At 37.0% G+C, this 17,474-nt stretch overlaps 1 protein-coding gene across 1 annotated transcript in view; it reads left to right on the top strand.

The window, feature by feature from the left end:
• The window catches only part of LOC117291203 (cilia- and flagella-associated protein 65-like), a 40,394-nt gene that overhangs the window by 19,290 nt on the left and 3,630 nt on the right, over positions 1 to 17,474 (top strand). The window contains exons 16-30 of the mRNA XM_033772801.1: positions 763 to 866; positions 1,781 to 1,976; positions 4,578 to 4,748; positions 6,083 to 6,168; positions 7,018 to 7,084; positions 7,958 to 8,123; positions 8,949 to 9,237; positions 10,623 to 10,820; positions 11,327 to 11,411; positions 11,771 to 11,929; positions 12,333 to 12,521; positions 13,290 to 13,403; positions 14,413 to 14,669; positions 15,254 to 15,413; positions 16,010 to 16,123. Coding sequence (XP_033628692.1) covers positions 763 to 866; positions 1,781 to 1,976; positions 4,578 to 4,748; positions 6,083 to 6,168; positions 7,018 to 7,084; positions 7,958 to 8,123; positions 8,949 to 9,237; positions 10,623 to 10,820; positions 11,327 to 11,411; positions 11,771 to 11,929; positions 12,333 to 12,521; positions 13,290 to 13,403; positions 14,413 to 14,669; positions 15,254 to 15,413; positions 16,010 to 16,123 — 2,355 coding nt within the window. The remainder of the gene's footprint in view (positions 1 to 762; positions 867 to 1,780; positions 1,977 to 4,577; positions 4,749 to 6,082; positions 6,169 to 7,017; positions 7,085 to 7,957; positions 8,124 to 8,948; positions 9,238 to 10,622; positions 10,821 to 11,326; positions 11,412 to 11,770; positions 11,930 to 12,332; positions 12,522 to 13,289; positions 13,404 to 14,412; positions 14,670 to 15,253; positions 15,414 to 16,009; positions 16,124 to 17,474) is intronic.

Below are 17,474 nucleotides of genomic sequence, written 5' to 3'. Positions count from 1 at the left end.
TTAAAATGTACTTTTTGTATTACTGCGTACTGGCAGATAAAAACAAAAGTTTGTCAAACAGGAGAACATTTTCATTACCATTAACAGCATTTAATAGGTTGCTAAAGCTTTTTTTAATGCACTTTGTTGGACAACTTTCATGGATCAATTGTGAGTTACATGTATATATGGATCAAAGGTTGAGCTTTGAGATCAATCCTGTCCTGGGTAACACCAGACCTGATATAAGTTACTGATCATCATGTCTTCATTACCCACTCAACAAAATTAACATTCTCAGTATGTTTTGTCAAAATAAAAGATGTTACACAAACATTGAAAAAAAGGACATTTTACTCAAGTATAAACACCCAGATTTGATCCAATCCCATTGTCAGAAAAGTCACAAAAATAAATGGTAGAACTCAGTATAACATGTTGTTTCTGGATTGGCTATAGTGAGTTGAAACCAACAGTTCTGTTCAGAACCACCCCAACTCATTTAGAGATTATCATTACATGGTGTTACCGCAAACCTTTGTATAGCGTATTTCCACCATGCAAAGTTTCAGATCCTACTTATAAATATAACGTCTTGTCATGTAATCCAAACTGAAGATATGATGTACCCATCTGCAAAATGGTAAAACTTGTTTGTAAATAATTATATGTAATACGCATTGTTTATGTTCATATATTAATATCCTGTGGATGCATAGAGTCATTTGTGTTCAACTGTATACTGAAGTAAACATTGATATGGATTTGTCTTTTCATGACTAGATTTTGCCAGCTGTTGATACAGGTGACTCCATTTACAAGACCATAGTGTTGACCAATGAAGGGTCTACACCAATCCACTATGCATTACAAGATGACCCATCTGGGTAAGTTTTCATTCATTTCTGTTCACAAAAAAAACAGTCTAAGCCATCCATCATAAACTAACTGTGAAAGTCTTCATTTAGCCACAAGTTAAACCCATATTGATGAGCTGTTTTCACCTGGGTCAGCGAGGAGTATCACAGTATCGCAAATGTCCCCAATGGTCTCTTTGTAATGTGAGTTGTATTCAATCATCAATACAATAATGTCCCCAATGGTCTCTTTGTAATGCAAGTTGTATTCAATCATCAATACAATAATGTCCCCAATGGTCTCTTTGTAATGCAAGTTGTATTCAATCATCAATACAATAATGTCCCCAATGGTCTCTTTGTAATGCAAGTTGTATTCAATCATCAATACAATAATATGCTTTAACAATTTCGAAAAAGAAACCAAGACTTATGATATTGCTAACCCGTCAGTGACCAAAGACTATCTTAAACCTAGTCTCCTCCAAATAGATCGATCCATTAAGCTCCGCCCCATTGCGTATTGACCAATCACAACCCATTGCGCCACCAAAAGTCCAACAAAATAAACATAACATGCATGCGCGTATGCTTGGCGCGCATGGCAGTGTTGTGCAGAATGGCATTGGAGAGGCTCACATGTTCTTGCTTACACGTGCACAGTGGGCAGAGCCTAATGTATCGGTCTATTGCTATCCGTCTACTGTATGGTTTAAGACTTGTTATCGCAATATCTCCTTGAGAACCCAAAATAAGTTTTACTAACAAAGTAATGTTAAATGTTTTACTTCTAACCTGTCTTTTTTAACTGCTTTTGTTTGTGACCAATAACTTCATGAGCTGACAAACTCCTTGTTAGTGTAAATCAATTGGATGCTAATCAAAATTCTATTAAGTATTCAGACATTGTTTAAGCAACTCAATGTGTTTGTTTTTCTTGGCAGCACATTTCAAGTGAAACCACATAAAGGCCTTGTTGGAGATAAGTATGAACTGTTTGTAGTCAGGCTGACTCCAAAGACTGACAATATCCGGTTAAGACATGAACTTCGCTGTAGGTTTAACGATGACAGCAAACATGATAAAAACATTGAGCTTCTTGGGTCATCAGAACAACCTAATATACTTCTGGATTCAGAGGTTAGTATCAACTCATAACTGTTGTATTCACATAACAAGTTGGAGTCATTTAACTAGTTCAAAAATTGAAAAAGGGGGCCTTGTTTTTTTGATCAAATTTAAGCCAAATTGCATCGCAGAAAATTTCAAACTTACGACCAACAAATAACCCCCAAAATCATTTCAAAATTTACCCAGTTAGTTTCCTTTGTGGTTTATATGGACAACAAATAACTAAACGCATAATAAACAAAATAATATGAATGATCAAATTAGTGATTTTGTTGAGTTGAAAGTAGTACCTTTTGCTTAATTTCGACTCATTGTCTCTGCTTGTCTGTTTTTAAGGCGGGGCCAGATGCGACGGCGCGAGCAGGCACCCATTAGAAATTGACGTAGACTGTGCGTGTATACAACGTATACAAAGACACGGCGCAGTCAGGATTCCAACCAACAATAAAGGGGTCATTCAAAAAAATGGCCCAGACAATTAAAAACTTTCAGCAACGCTCTGGAATAACTCTGGAACAAAAAATGCTAGGGAGATGCAGTTTGTACCTTAGTCATCCTGGCATGTTCCTGCATCCATATTTTAAAGGTTTAGGGCGACTTGCACACTTCTTGATAGAAAAAAGCTCAAGTAGGCGGGGTTGCTCAGAAACGATTTCAACAACCTCCAATATGGGAGTTTTGTGCACAGAGCTGTCGGAGAGAAAAACAAAATGTACAACGGGTAGTTTCGATTCCAGTATCATGCTGAATCTTCAAAATTTTACCACCACAGGATTGCCATGTTCAAGGGCTTTCCTCTCGTACAAAACTTAATGCTCTGACGATTTTTAAGGCGGGGCCAGATGCGACGGCGCGAGCAGGCACCCATTAGAAATTGACGTAGACTGTGCGTGTATACAACGTATACAAAGACACAGCGCAGTCAGGATTCCAACCAACAATAAAGGGGTCATTCAAAAATAGGCCCGGACAATTAAAAACTTTTGTTTTCTTTTTTTTCTTTCGATTGGAGTTATTCTACTCCGTTTATTCTACAAACGACAACATACATCACTTAATCCACATTAATAAAGAAGCATACTAAATACTGCTATTAAATAGCAAAAACGAACATTAAATAAATATTCTAGTATATACACCGAAACAAATATATAAAAAGCACTTTAGCGTGACATTTTCACGAAATAAGGAAAACAAGGGAATTAATTAAATTAAAAACAAAACAAAACAAAACAAAACAATCTCAAAAGGAAATCCCCAAAATGATAGCCATTAGGTAAAGCGAAAATTTAAACTTAAAGATAAGTCTGTCATCTTGAAAAAAACACAGAAATTTGTAAAGTTGATTAAATCTAGATGTTTTTAGTCGGTCACTTTCCATTACCAAGAAGTTTTTCAGCGCTTGTTTAAAACTTTGAACAATATTAGCTTTGGTGTACGTTTTGTCTTCATTAAAAACAAGATCGCATCTACATCTCCAAATTACCCTAATCATCATTGCAACAATAATCATCGACACAAACGACAGATTGGTGCTACAAATTATAGAACAATCAGTTAAACAAAAGAAACTACAACCAACTTGTTTTCTAATTAAATGTTCAACGTATAACCAGGGTTCAATCGCTGTTTTGCAGTATAAAAACAAGTGCTCAGTAGTTTCAGTAGCAGATTTACAGAGAGGACACTCAACTTTATCAGTTATTCCCATATGAACAAGTTTGTCCCGGGTTGGAAGTATCCTGTGACAAAGTCTAAAAATCACATCTTTATCTTTAAGAAATAATCTATTGTATGAAAGTATAAGGTTCTTAGAAGAACCAAAGACTTTTTAAATAGTAATAATTTGAACAGAGTAAACATAAGTTGCTCAATTCCAACTAGTTTTTCTCTGAACCAGAATCTTGTTATTTGGCTGGCCAACTGTGTATATCTTCGCAATTTGTAAAAGCAAGTCAAGGCTGCCTTAAAGGTAGTGGACACTTTTGGTAATTACTCAAAATAATTGTTGCCATAAAAACTTACTTAGTAACAAGCAATGGGGAGCTGTTGATAGTATAAAACATTGTGAGAAACGGCTCCCTCTGAAGTAAGGTAGTTTTCGAGAAAGAAGTAATTTTTCACGAATTTGATATCGAGACCTCAGAATTAGATTTTGAGCTCCCGAAATCAAGCATCTGAAAGCACACAACTTCGTGTGACAAGGGTGTTTTTTCTTCCATTATTATCTCGCAACTTCGACCAATTGAGCTCAAATTTTTCACAGGTTTGTTATTTGGTGCATATGTTGAGATTCACCAATTGAGGAGACTGGTCTTTGACAATTACCAATGGTGTCCAGCCGTCGATTTCACCAAACTCTTCCTAACTTAGGATTAATCTTAGGACTTGGGATGGGTTCAGTTCCGTATCCAAATACGTAGGACGCATTGAAGTCATCCTAAGTTAGGACGGGTTACTCGTCCTAACTCGAGATAGGATGATCCTAGCGTTTCGTGAAATCGGCTGCAGTGTCTTTAAGAGAAAAATTCATAAGGAGGTTTATGTTTTTGTGTTGATTTAGAAAATGTTATCTTAGTAACATCAAACTGCAAATGACTTTGTTTATAGGGAGTACTGTACTTCAAACCTACCTGCATCGGGACTTCATCTCAACATAGCTACAAGATCAGGAATATTTCACGTATTCCACTCAAATATACCTGGAAAATACCTGGGGATGGGAAGTCGGTCATCAATGTTGAACCAGCAAGTGGTGTAATACTACCTAATGAACAACAGGTAAGGTATACTAGACTAGACATAAGGGTTATGGAATAAGAGTCAAAGGGGCTTTTATTAACAAATATTAAACAAATAATGAATGTTTATGAGTGCAGTGGTGTGAGTATTTTCATGAGTTGTAAGATGGAATGTTCTTTTCAATAAAGTGGAGTCGAGTTGAATGGCACATTGCATCTTTCAACAAATGAAAAAGTACACACTGTTGCACAAATGAGAAACATTCATTATTTGTTGTTTATAACATCCAAGTAGATCTTTGTCATTGTCAATTAAATGGCAAGAAACTGCTTGGGTGTTTTATAAGTAACATATCTTTGTTTGGAAAGTCAGTTAAAGTTTTTGCTGTAAGCGATCTCACATTTTCTCTTTAAAACTGTTGGTTTACGCTGACATATAACAAATAATGAATGTTTATGAGTGCAGTGGTGCGAATATTTTCATGAGTTGAAAGATGTTGGTTTACGCTGACATAAAACGCTGACATAAAACGATGCCGTGTAAAGCATACTGGTGATATTATATTACTTTTTCTGTGAATACTTCGCTTGTTCAAAGAATTCATTGCAATGTGAAACTAATTTAAAGAGGGAATCAATTATTGCTTTTTGTTACATTTTAATGGCATATCAGATTTCATGGATCCCAAAAAATAGCTTTATGTTGCTGTACACCCCACTTACTAGAAGATTACCTATCCAAATTGCGACATTCTGTGAAGCGTTTTCAATAAGAGCCTAACTCAATAAGAGCAATAGCTGTTTATGCAAACGATGCACATGACCCCAAAATGTGCACAACCAATGCCGGACTCTCTGCACCACAAAGATGTCCACTTTGCCACCCCCCCCCCTCCACAAACACTTCATCTGGTCCTGAACAATCACCTGTCCAACTTGAAGAGTCCAACGAATTTCTAGAAAAAAAGTTGAATCTTCCGACATGACACTATTTTCTTTCAAATTTTATCCTCAAATTCCATCACATCAAAGTTTACATGCAACATGTTATACATTGGATGTTAACACATACTAGAAACCTGTGCAAGTTTAAAACTTGCATGTCCAATTTTTTAAAACAAGCACAGGCAGGATTTTAACTTCAGCAGATGTCAAAGTACTCCATGGCATGCAGTGATGTACATGTATTTACAGTGAGCTACGACTGTTTTATGACGTCACAGGTTCATTGGACAAAACATAAACCACTGTTCAGTGTTTTACAGAAAATGTGAGCACCTTATTTGATGACATTTAGAAGGTTTATAGTATAACTCAATTTAGAGAATTTGAACAGCAAATAAGATGTTTCACCTTTATATTTTGTTTTTAAAGGCTCATGTATGGACATTTTCACCGCAAGAGGACAAAAAGTTTGTTCTGAAACCCTATGTGTATGTGGAAGACATCAAACATGAAGGGTAAGTTACATTGACTCATCACATGTCAAATCAGTTCCTAGGCAGGAACTTACATCGTTTGGTCAGCATTGACTATTAATTTATGAATAACGCCAGAATTTGTTTGTACTATTCTATTTGTTCTACTTAATTTCCATCTGGTTTCTTGAGATATTTTACATAAGTTCATGGCTGCTGCAAACATACAATTTAATTTGATATGTCTGAATGTTTATCATACTTTCCATTTTAAATTTGTTAACTTGCTTAATTGAAAAGAAACATACAACATGTTTTATTTGTTATTCAATTAAATCTTATTTTTCAGTTTGTTTTAGCCACTCAAATAACAGAATGTAGAGAGAAAAACAACTTTGCAAGATTTTCAACTCTGAGTGAGGTCCTTTCCTTAAAGGCAGTGGACACTATTGGTAGTTACTCAAAACAATTATTAGCATAAAACATTACTTGGTGACGAGTAATGGGGAGAGGTTGCTAGTATAAAACATTGTGAGAAACGGCTCCCTCTGAAGTGCCATAGTTTTCGAGAAAGAAGTAATTTTCCACGAATTTGATTTCAAGACTTAGAATTTGAGGTCTCGAAATCAACCATCTAAAAGCACACAACTTCGTGTGACAAGGGTGTTTTTTCTTTCATTATTATCTCGCAACTTCGACGACCAATTGAGCTCAAATTTTCACAGGTTTGTTATTTTATGCATATGTTGAGATACAGCAAGTGAGAAGACTGGTCTTTGGCAATTACCAATTGTGTCCAGTGTCTTTAATTAGCGCAAAAATGTTGTTATAAGAAAAGCTCATCACGACAAATCAATTATGAAGTTAATTGTGCTCCTTTTGTTTAAATAGTGATTTGAAGCGAAGACAGCACTTTAACCTGAGAGTTATTGGAGAAGGAGCAACTGGAGAAATTAAGGTTTGTGTTTCTGAACAGGAATTTTTCTCTTCCAGGGGCGGGAAGGAAAGTGAAGGAAGGGACTGGAAAACAAAGAAAGGGTCAAACTTTTGAAGGTTTATGGAATGTTTGCAAACCTAAATGCTTTTGTTCACCTTGGCCTGTTTGAATCATACATGCATTAAGCTTTGAATGTGTTAGTATTATTTAGTTCATAGCAAATGAGTTTGTTATACCTCGGTAACAAATTGTGAAGTTTGATTGGATGTGAAACAAATACGCATGTACCATGGCTGCCCAGTGTCAAGTTTTGTTAACCGGTGTACATTACCTTGATCATTCCCACCGTTGGTCCATTTCCAATGCTTAGTACAAAACAGGCGCGGGTTTGAGGGAACAGAGAAGAACTATTTCTTAATTGAGCAACTGTTCGTCTGCTTAATAAATTATGCATACTCCGTCATAATTAACATTTTAAGATGACAACATAACTTTGAGTAGAGGAATAATCATGTTACCAAGGTATAAAAAAAATTGTTGCACGCTGCGATTGGGGTCCATGGTTTTTTGTACACCCTTGGGGGAAAATGACACCCGAGGTGATGATGTACAAAACGCCATGGATTCCGTCACAGCGTGCAACAATTGTATAATAGTCAATTAGAATTGATTATGCTGGGTCCACAGGGAGTTTTTATGAAGTGTCAATTAAGTTACTTATTCACCTTTCCTATATAAAAACTAAAGGATACATGTAGCATTATCAGCTTTGTATGAACATCCTTTTCTGTAATAAATTGACTTTCGGTTGTCCTGTATTTTTCATCAGTTTTATGGGGAGAAAACAAATCAAAAAGTTAATACAAATTTGATTTATTTGTTTATGGTTGTTAGGCTGAAGTTCCCTCCTTTGACCTGTCAGATGTTGTTGTTGGTACAGCAGTCAGTCATGATATTGTTATCTACAATAACAGTAACTGTAGTCTCCACTACAAGCTGCTTATAGATCAACAATTACAGGGGAGTTATGCAGAGGAGGCTAGCAAGGAAGACAAACTGGGTAATTTCAACTCTCTTATTTGTAAACTATCTTGAGGATTTATCATGAAACTATTAAAGCCATTGGACACTTTCGGTAAACAGTATTGTCCAAAGGCCCACACTTCGTGTATCACAACTTATATATAAAATAACAAACCTGGGAAAATTTAGGTCGTCAGAGTCGGGAGAAAATAACGGGGAAAACCCTACCTTGTTTTTGCACGTTTCGCCGTGTCATGACATGTGTTTACTATAAATCCGTAATTCTCGTAGTCGAGAATTGATAATTGTTTTAATGTTTTCTCAAAAAGTAAAGCATTTCATGAAATAACATTTCAAGAGAAGTCTTTTACCATTACCTTCTGTAAACCCTGTAAGTTATTTGTAAATCTGTTTCCTGTTCCGAAAGTGTATAATGGGTTTAAGTAGTAACTTTGGCATGTAAAGCTTTTCTCTGAAGCTTATAACAACATCTTTGCATACTCCTACCAATGGCAAACTCATACTCATTTTTGCAATGATACAATTGAACTTGCCTATTAATACCAACTGGGCCCAGTTTCATACCACTGCTTAACGGTAAGCAAATTTTTGTGCTTATTGTTGCAGAGAAAAAAATGCTAAGATGCAAGCGTACTTCTCAGGTCACCACCACTTTACACAAATTTTTCAGCGTAGATTCCAATTTTAAATATTCTTAACTAATTGTTAATATCTGTTTTTGTTTTTAATATTGTAATGCGCATCTGTACATATGTTTTATGAAACTTGTGCATAATAAACGAATTAATAATTATTATCATTAAATTGTAATCAAAAGTTTTTCTCCGATTGAAACTTGCAGCACTTGAGTTAGATATGTGTGATGATACTGTGCCAGCTTTTTCCCGTCGGATCATTCATGCTACTGTCCGTCCATCGCGTCGTCTTTCCTACACGTTTGACATTTCCTATCAGCTGTGGACTCCAACAACTGAAGACATTGGTCATCCTCTTTCTGAAGAGAAACACAAGTTGACTACTCTGACTGCAGTGGGTGTATATCCTACGCTGAAGGTGACTGATGCTAGATGTTATGGCAGTGCTAGTGGCATCAGTAAGGCTAGTTTGTGGAACTTGTTTTCATTGGACAAGTGAGTCATGACTACTTTTTGTTGTTTTATTTTTTTAAATTTTTTTTAAAGGGTTAATTTCATAAAAACATTACAAAGGAATGAACAGAATGACAACCGATATGGATGAATTGCACTAGAACATGTACAATTTTTTTTATGAACAACAGCAATATCTACAGTGTACATGAACTTATAGAATTTTACCAAAATGCAAAATAAAATGCAAAATGCAAAATATTATGACAGAAGTTGAGATTAGTCCACTGGTTAAGTTGTTGCCTGTTTCAGCCCCCAAGATATCATTTGGAAAACAATCTTACATAACAAGTACCCTATTGCATCAATAGTAAATTAAAATTGATCATTCTACTTCCCCTAAACATAGAAACCCAACAGAATCTGGTAGAAAAAGAGGGGAATAAGTGCAGATAAATAGCATTAAACAAGTTTAGCATTGATTGGGATAATCTTGTTAATTTATCGTAACAGGTTATCGTGGCATGTTTAGTATATGGCAGTGTTCATTTTATTCATATTTTTCTGAGTTTGAGGTTTATTTAAAGATGCTATACCACCACAATAGACCGATTGCAGGACCAATGTTTACATGTGACCTGAGATGGGTATAGAAAAACACGGCTACACTCGTACCGATGGAGTATAATCGGCTGTATTTCCAATCAATGGCATTTTAAACTCAAAACGAAGCCCTTGTAATAAAGTTGAAAGTTTTGACATTGATTTAATTCTCATTTGCTGTTTGATAAATCCAGTATTCTACTACAAAAGAAATTTCTTTTGAGAGTATGGTGGACTAGGTAAATTACCGACGTTTGAGCGAGCTCACACGCCTTGAGTTTTGTGTTGCGCTTGGCGTGAAGTTGGGCTGTACCAAGGGAGGCTGGAATGGAAGTTGTTTGACTCTAGCTGACAGCTACCCCTTTTAATCAAATAATTTTAGGGTGAAAAAAGGAATTTGCAGCTTCTTCAGTAAATATTTATTGAAAATACTGGCAGCCAAATCATTACAATGAGGGCAATGAAAAACCACACTCTCCGTGCGCGTAACACATGACATCGTGTGAACATTCTCGTAGAATTTCCTAGTTGGTGGAACTGTGTTTACCCATTACTGGCATTGTTCAGCCATCGGTAAGGTTTCTGATACAAATTCCAGAATATTCTTTAGTGATTGGGAGAAAGAAAAGTCTTGATTAAACAAACAAATGCAACAATAATCATATCTTTTTAACGCACGTTGGTATGCAGTATGTTGTGTTTGTTGGTGTTTAATACCCATCTCAGGTCAAGTGACTTGGTCGTGCAATCAGTCTATTGTGATGTAATTTGCCTCTGACACTATTGCATGTGCTGATAATTAATTCCTGTTGTTGGTTTTGCAGTCTGAATGTATGTTTGGAGTCAAACCCATCCCCAGAAGAGCTCACATATACAACACCAACACGCCATAGTACAACACGTAAAGCAGATGTCCACACTCGTGCTATAATGGACTTCAACTTCAGTGGGGCTCCTCAGGGCAGTGCCCCATGTGTTGTTCATCTTATGCTGGAAAATACAGGAACTGTACCGACAGAATGGTAAACATAGATAATAACATGTATAAATAAAAACAATTAAAGACATTGGACACCTTTGGTAATTGTCAAAGACCAGTTTTCTCACTTGGTGTATCTCAACATATGCATGAAATAACAAACATGTGAAAATTTGAACTCAATTGGTCGTCGAAGTTGCAAGATAAGTTGTGTGCTTTCAGATACTTGTTTTCGGGACCTCAAAATGTAATTCTGAGGTCTTTAAATCGAATTCAAATGTTTTAGTGGAAAATTACCTCTTTCTCGAAAACTACGTTACTTCAGAGGGAGTCGTTTCTCACAATGTTTTATACTATCAACAGTTTTCCATTGCTTGTTACCAAGTCAGTGTTTATGCTTACAATTATTTTGAGCAACTACCAATAGTATCCAGTGCCTTTAAAGGGTCATAACTACTGTAATTGGTAGCAATAATTGTACATAAGCCTACGCTTTGAAACTCTTTTTTGTAATGACATCCAATGATGGTAATACTGCTTTCTTTACAGGTGTTTTTTGTATCCAACTGATCTGCAACTGGAGCTGGAATACTGGGCAGAAACTGGTGATTATGATGTGGATGAATTACACGAGGTATATTCAACACAATGGATTGATCAAATCAAATTTTCCTTTTAAAAATTTCCTTTTTCATTGTGGAAAGTTCCTGTTACCTGTTACCTATCCTGGAGTCGTCTGACCGTGGGGGCACCCCATGAATACTTGTCAATCAGTTTCCTCTATCCCTCTTGATCCTCGGACTTTCTCAGGGAGTCTTTCAGTGTCAGGCCCGTCCACTCCATGATGTTGTCCTCCCACCTTTTTAAATGTCTATTAAATTGGGCTTAAAATGCATGTTCATGAATACTAGAAAGCGTTTACCTAGTTCCTTAAATTTGTTTAAATTGCATAAATGGAAAATAATTATTGTGATTGATCCTTTCTTATTACAGATGAGGATTATGGACAATAAGTTGTTCAATATAGAGCCAAGTCGAGGCAAGCTTAGACCAGGTCAAAGTCAGACCATCACCTTCACCTATAACCATGACTTCGCTGGTACAGATCGTTTGCCTGTTCTGTTTAAACTGACAAGAGGCAGAGAAATACTGGTAAGTAATTTTATTTGTCATTCTGATGTACAATAGATGTTCCTCATCTTACATTGGGTGCGTTCGATTGGCTTCCCCAGGTCGACCCCTTCGAATTGCTTTAAAGTCATTCCAGGGGCTCACCCGGGTCAGCCCCGAGTGCCCTGCTTGTGGAACGGGTCACTTGACATCACCGCGAGAGGGTGAGTGATCGTTCGATTAGCTCTTGTTAGGGGCTTGCCTGAATGAGCACCGCGGGGACGACACAGGGAAGCTAATCGAACACACCTATTACAAAGATAAAAAAGCAAAACATGGTTTAGTATCCTCATTTAAACAAGCACTATTCAGCTGTCAGATTAACAAAATAATTGAAAACAAATTTGTGCATTTAGAGAATGATAACTATGGTTTCTTTTTACAGTTAAACTTTGTAGGTGTGACTGTGGATCCAGAGTGCAAGTATGTGCACTTTCCAAGTAACAATCACATGTTTGCCCCAGTGCCAGTTGGTGTAGCCAGCCACCCTAAGCAGGTGTATGAGTTGTACAACGGTGGCGCTGTTCCTGTTATGTACCAACTAGATCTTACAGCTTTGGAATATATATTGCAGGTACCTGATAATTATAATAATAACAATTTCTTATATAGCACATTTCAGAATAACTGTATCATTGCGCTTTGCATTAGTGCCCCTGCCATAGGGCCAATAACATCCCTTTAATCTTTCTCAGCTCCCTAGGGAGTATACAGCCCAAGCTGCCGTGGCGCTCTGAAGGCTTTTTCATACACAATATTAACCTTTACCCTCGCAGGTACCCATTTATAACCCTGGGTGAAGAGAAGCAATTATAGTAAAGTATCTTGCTCAAGGACACAAGTGTCAGGACTGGGATTCGAACCCACACTCCGGTGATTTAGCACCACAACTTGAATTCGATGCTCTTAACCACTCGGCCATGACACTGTAATGATAATTATGTGATGATCCATCAACTTGTTCATACATCAAAATGTTGCTCTACTCATTCTGGTTTATAAATGTGCATGAAGTTGGCCAATGTTCAACTGTCTACCAGAGTGAAACAAATACCAGGTCTTTTTTTTCCCAAGAATCTTGGTTCTGGACCAGAACACAATTACTTTTAGTTTAAGTCTGATCTGATGTTTTTGTTGACTCGTTTTTCCCTCCGTTTCCTCCCTACCTGTAAATCGTTTTACAACAGTTCTATGACAAATTTTTCTATTTTCTACCAGGCATATAACATATTCTCATCAAAGATGTATAATTTGTATTTAAAAAAGGGAAAAGAGGGTGCCTTTTAGTTGTAGTTTTCATGGCACAATAAGCCTTACAATTTAACAACTACTTTATTTCCAGGAGAACTACAATCATAAGATATTTGAATGCCTGAACCCAAGTGGTGAGATTGCTGCAGGTAGAACTGCCAATGTTGAATGGGTGTTTTCTCCGCTTGAAGCAAAGCAGTACAAGGTAGGCACATTCAATTGCAAACAAACCATCAACAAAAATTGTGACCGTGTTTAAAGAATTTTGTAAATGATTGTAATAAGTTTGCAAATTGTAATTTAATAAACCTTGAGAGAATAGATGACAGGTTAAGAGGTAATTTCACTAATGTCTAAATAGTCTACAACTGGTTCAAATGCTTGAGCCTCCTTTACATATGACTGTTAGCTACTAGCAAAATGCACTCATAACTTAAACTTAATATACATTTGATACAAGTTGAAATTGCAGGTGCAGTGATTGTAAGATTATAAAAAGGAGACGATGTTGTTAGGAAATGGCTATATTTGATGATATTATTAATAATAATCATAATAGATGTTAAATTTGCATCGGGGATAATCATAATAATAGTTAGTTTTATATAGCACTTTTTACGTCTGAAGGGCGCCCAAAGCGCTTCACATTATTATCGCTGGTCACTGGGCCTTAATTCACTCCTTAAACCATATCAGCTCCCTGGTGGGGAGTATACAGCCTGTGCAACAAATATGCGCTACTCTGCTACATCAATCATAAGAACCATCTGTGCCCTAACAGGTACCCATTTACCCCTGGTTGGAGAGAAGCAATTATAGTGAAGTGTGTTGCTCTGGGACACAAGTGTCACGACCCGGTCAAACCCACATCAAGTCTTACTTACAGCATGCACTCTGCAAAATGTAAGCCTGTGGGATTTTGAACTTAAAATAACAGTCAGCATCCAAAGCAGATCAAGCCTGTGTGACTATATACGTAAATTGTTTTTGCTAACACACAGTCTAACTACTGCCAACAAATAGAAAATAGATGAGTATAGATGTGTGTGTGACCAGTCTGTAAGCATGGTAAGGGGACATTTTACACAATTACATCAAACATTTAGGTAACAAAAAAAACATGAACTTTTAGCATCTCTTTTAATCGTTACCAAGTGCTTCATGGTATGACACATTATCTGGTTAACTGTGAAAAGACTCGTTTTTCCAATTAGGTGGACGTGCCGATCCATATAATTGGTGGAGATACTGCCCTAATCACCTTCTCAGGGGTTGGTTATGACAAGAGGATCATGGGACAGACAATGCCAATGACAGACGGTACTGAAGTTAGTCAAGTCCCAACTGTACAAAGCATTCCCGTTCAAGGACAGCTCCTGTATCTGAGTGAAGAGCGTATTGCTTTTGGCAATATGCCACTATTTTGTCAATCACGCCGGGTCATTAAGATGACCAACCAATCTAGTCACAGGTAAGTCATTATTATTTAGAATGTGCTTTGGAATGACACTCAATCACGCCGGGTCATTAAGATGACTAACCAATCTAGTCACAGGTAAGTCATTATTATTTAGAATGTGCTTAGGAATTACACTGTATTGAGAAACAGAAAGTGTGAGCACTTTACCTAGAAATCTTTCCTGCCGATAGTAATATGCCTGTTAAAAAATTTTTTCACAAGAAGACTCTGAAAAGTTATGTACAGTGCCTAACACATATTGGGTTATGAGTAAAAACCAAATAAAAGTTCAGTCTTATGGATAGACAATCCAGTGGATTTCAGTAGCTTTTACTTATAAATAGTTTTTGAGTTGTGTTTTTACTAAAGTTTTCAAACTTAGCGCTGTATACATTTGTGATCTGTGAGTATAAAGTCTGCGTCATAATAGTGGAAACCAAGTCTTTTGCCAATGTGATTCAAGTGGGACTCGAGTGTTATGACTCGTTAAGTCTGACAAGACTGATTCTCTAAATAATAACAATGGTTAACTTGTTAACCCAACAGTGTTTACATGTGTTGTAAATAAATTGCTTTGATAATCATTATTTTTACAGCACATCTTTTGAGTGGTTTGTAACAAGTGATAGTGCCAGCCAAGTCATTGATATTCAACCTGTTACTGGTGTATTACAACCTGGAGAAAGCTGCATGTGTAAAGGCACATTTATTGCAAATGGGGAACCTTCGTTCTATGATCTAGACATTGTTTGTGAGGTAACCATTGATTCTCTATCTTGAATGTCAAACTATGTCCATTCTTAATAACCTCATTACACTATCATTGTTGCAACTACTAGAGGGAAACTAAGCACTGTCGCCAGTCTCATTATGATTTACACAATAAAAACAGTTAAGTCAAGAACATCAATCTTAATCCCCTTCTCGTGCAGCCCTTTTCGTCCGTTGGTCGGTTTTGTTTACAAAACTTGAACTTTGGGATTGCACCTCAACGACTTATAATAATACTGACGCCCCCTTGCCTGCTGATGTCACAGGGTGTAATGAATATTTTACCGACAGGGCAGCGCTTCCAAGCTCCCATTGCTTTTGTACATCTCCCCATTTGGGGAGATTTTCCAATAATAACGTGCAGAGTAAGAAACTACCCCGTCAAGTCCCATTCTCGGGACCACAACAGCTACATTTTGACGGCAGGTATCCTTAGGGACCTCTCGCAATGGAACAGGACCTGAATTAAGTCTCCTGTGCCCGGGGTCCCCAGTGATCCAATGTACCTTGCCCACGCTACCCGACCAGATGGAAAGTAAGAATGACCCTAAGATGTTCGAATCTGTTTTGTTTATTTCTAGGTGACTGATGAGACTGAGATGGCAGAACATAAAGAGAAGCTTTCGGACTGGGAGAAAGAAAAGGAAAGGCAGAAATATGAGTTTACAATCACAGAGAGTGACACTCTTAAAGAGGTATGTTAACTCTAGTTTCTATGGTTTTGCTTACTTTCATGAAGAATATCAGCAGCCGATTTCTCGAAATTTTACGCAACTGCAGAAGTCCACTTGCGCAATGATTATGGCGCATGTAAACGTTGCACAAGTGGACCTAAGCAGTTAGGTAAAGTTTTGTGAAATCGGCTGCTGATCAAAAAAAATATGTACAGTTGACTCTCACTAATAGGAGGTCTGCTGGGTAGCCCATTTTCCTTGTTATATCCGGAGCTTGTAATATTCGATTGCGATAATATGGATGCCCTATGCACAGAGTGCATAACATAATGGCTGCAGGTGTACACAGATAGGCTGCTGCAATACAGTGGAGTGGATAACTGTGTTCATAGTGTGTGCATGTATCGCACAAACAAGCATAGCATTATATAGGCTGAAAAAAACCTGTTTGAATTGAGTTAGTTCATTTAAAAGTCAATTTATAAAACACAGTTTACATTTTACATGCTTGAGAGACAAATACTGAGATTTTAACTTACTTGTTAAGCGAAGTTTTGATTGTAGCCGCAGTCAACAATGAGCATATTGGTTTTCATTGGTAACCACTCCACTGTATTGCAGCAGCCTATCTGTGTGCACCTGTGGCCATTATGCTATGCACTCTGATGCTAGATGGTTCATTGTCAACGCGGGATACCAGGGAAATCTTGCTGTTGCAATAAAGATATTTTAGCCTGTGCAGTTGCAATGGGTTTTTGAGGGCTGAATAGGCACATCATGATAAAAGCACTCATGAAACTCACAGGATCAGTATCTTTTCTGAAGATTTCTGATGAGTTGATAAATGCTGACTCAGAATGGAATCTGTTCCCTTGAACCATGCAAGCCTCCTAATCCCACCATTGTTTGGTGTTTGGAGCTAACAACCTTGCTCACTGACTGGTGACACCAGTTTCCAATTAGTTTTGCTAGCGATAGCATCTAGTTAACACCTCTATTGATTGTCTTACAATTCATAGATAAAGAGTTTCAGGCTGTTCTGGTTTTTTATTTTTCTCATAACAAAAGGCAAAACGGTTGAAAACAATGATTACCTTGTAAGGGTTTGTCCAAATACCTCATTCTTTAGCCATGTTCTTAATTGCTACTATAGTGCTCAGACAACCCATATGTAAATGCATTGAAACATGCATGGGCTGGTAAAAACCTTGTATTAACTAGAACCTCATAATACGCAAGCTGGATTGTAAGACAATCAACAGAGGTGCTAACTGTTAGTTGACTGCATATTAAGTGGACAAATTAACAATCATAGTTGTCTGAACTTGGTTTGATTCTTAAACACAAACTAATTCCACTTTTTTGTTTAATG

The sequence above is a fragment of the Asterias rubens genome, chromosome 6 (assembly GCF_902459465.1).
Source record: "Asterias rubens chromosome 6, eAstRub1.3, whole genome shotgun sequence".
Taxonomy (NCBI): Eukaryota; Metazoa; Echinodermata; class Asteroidea; order Forcipulatida; family Asteriidae; genus Asterias; species Asterias rubens.
This window is presented reverse-complemented; position numbering and strand designations above follow the sequence as displayed.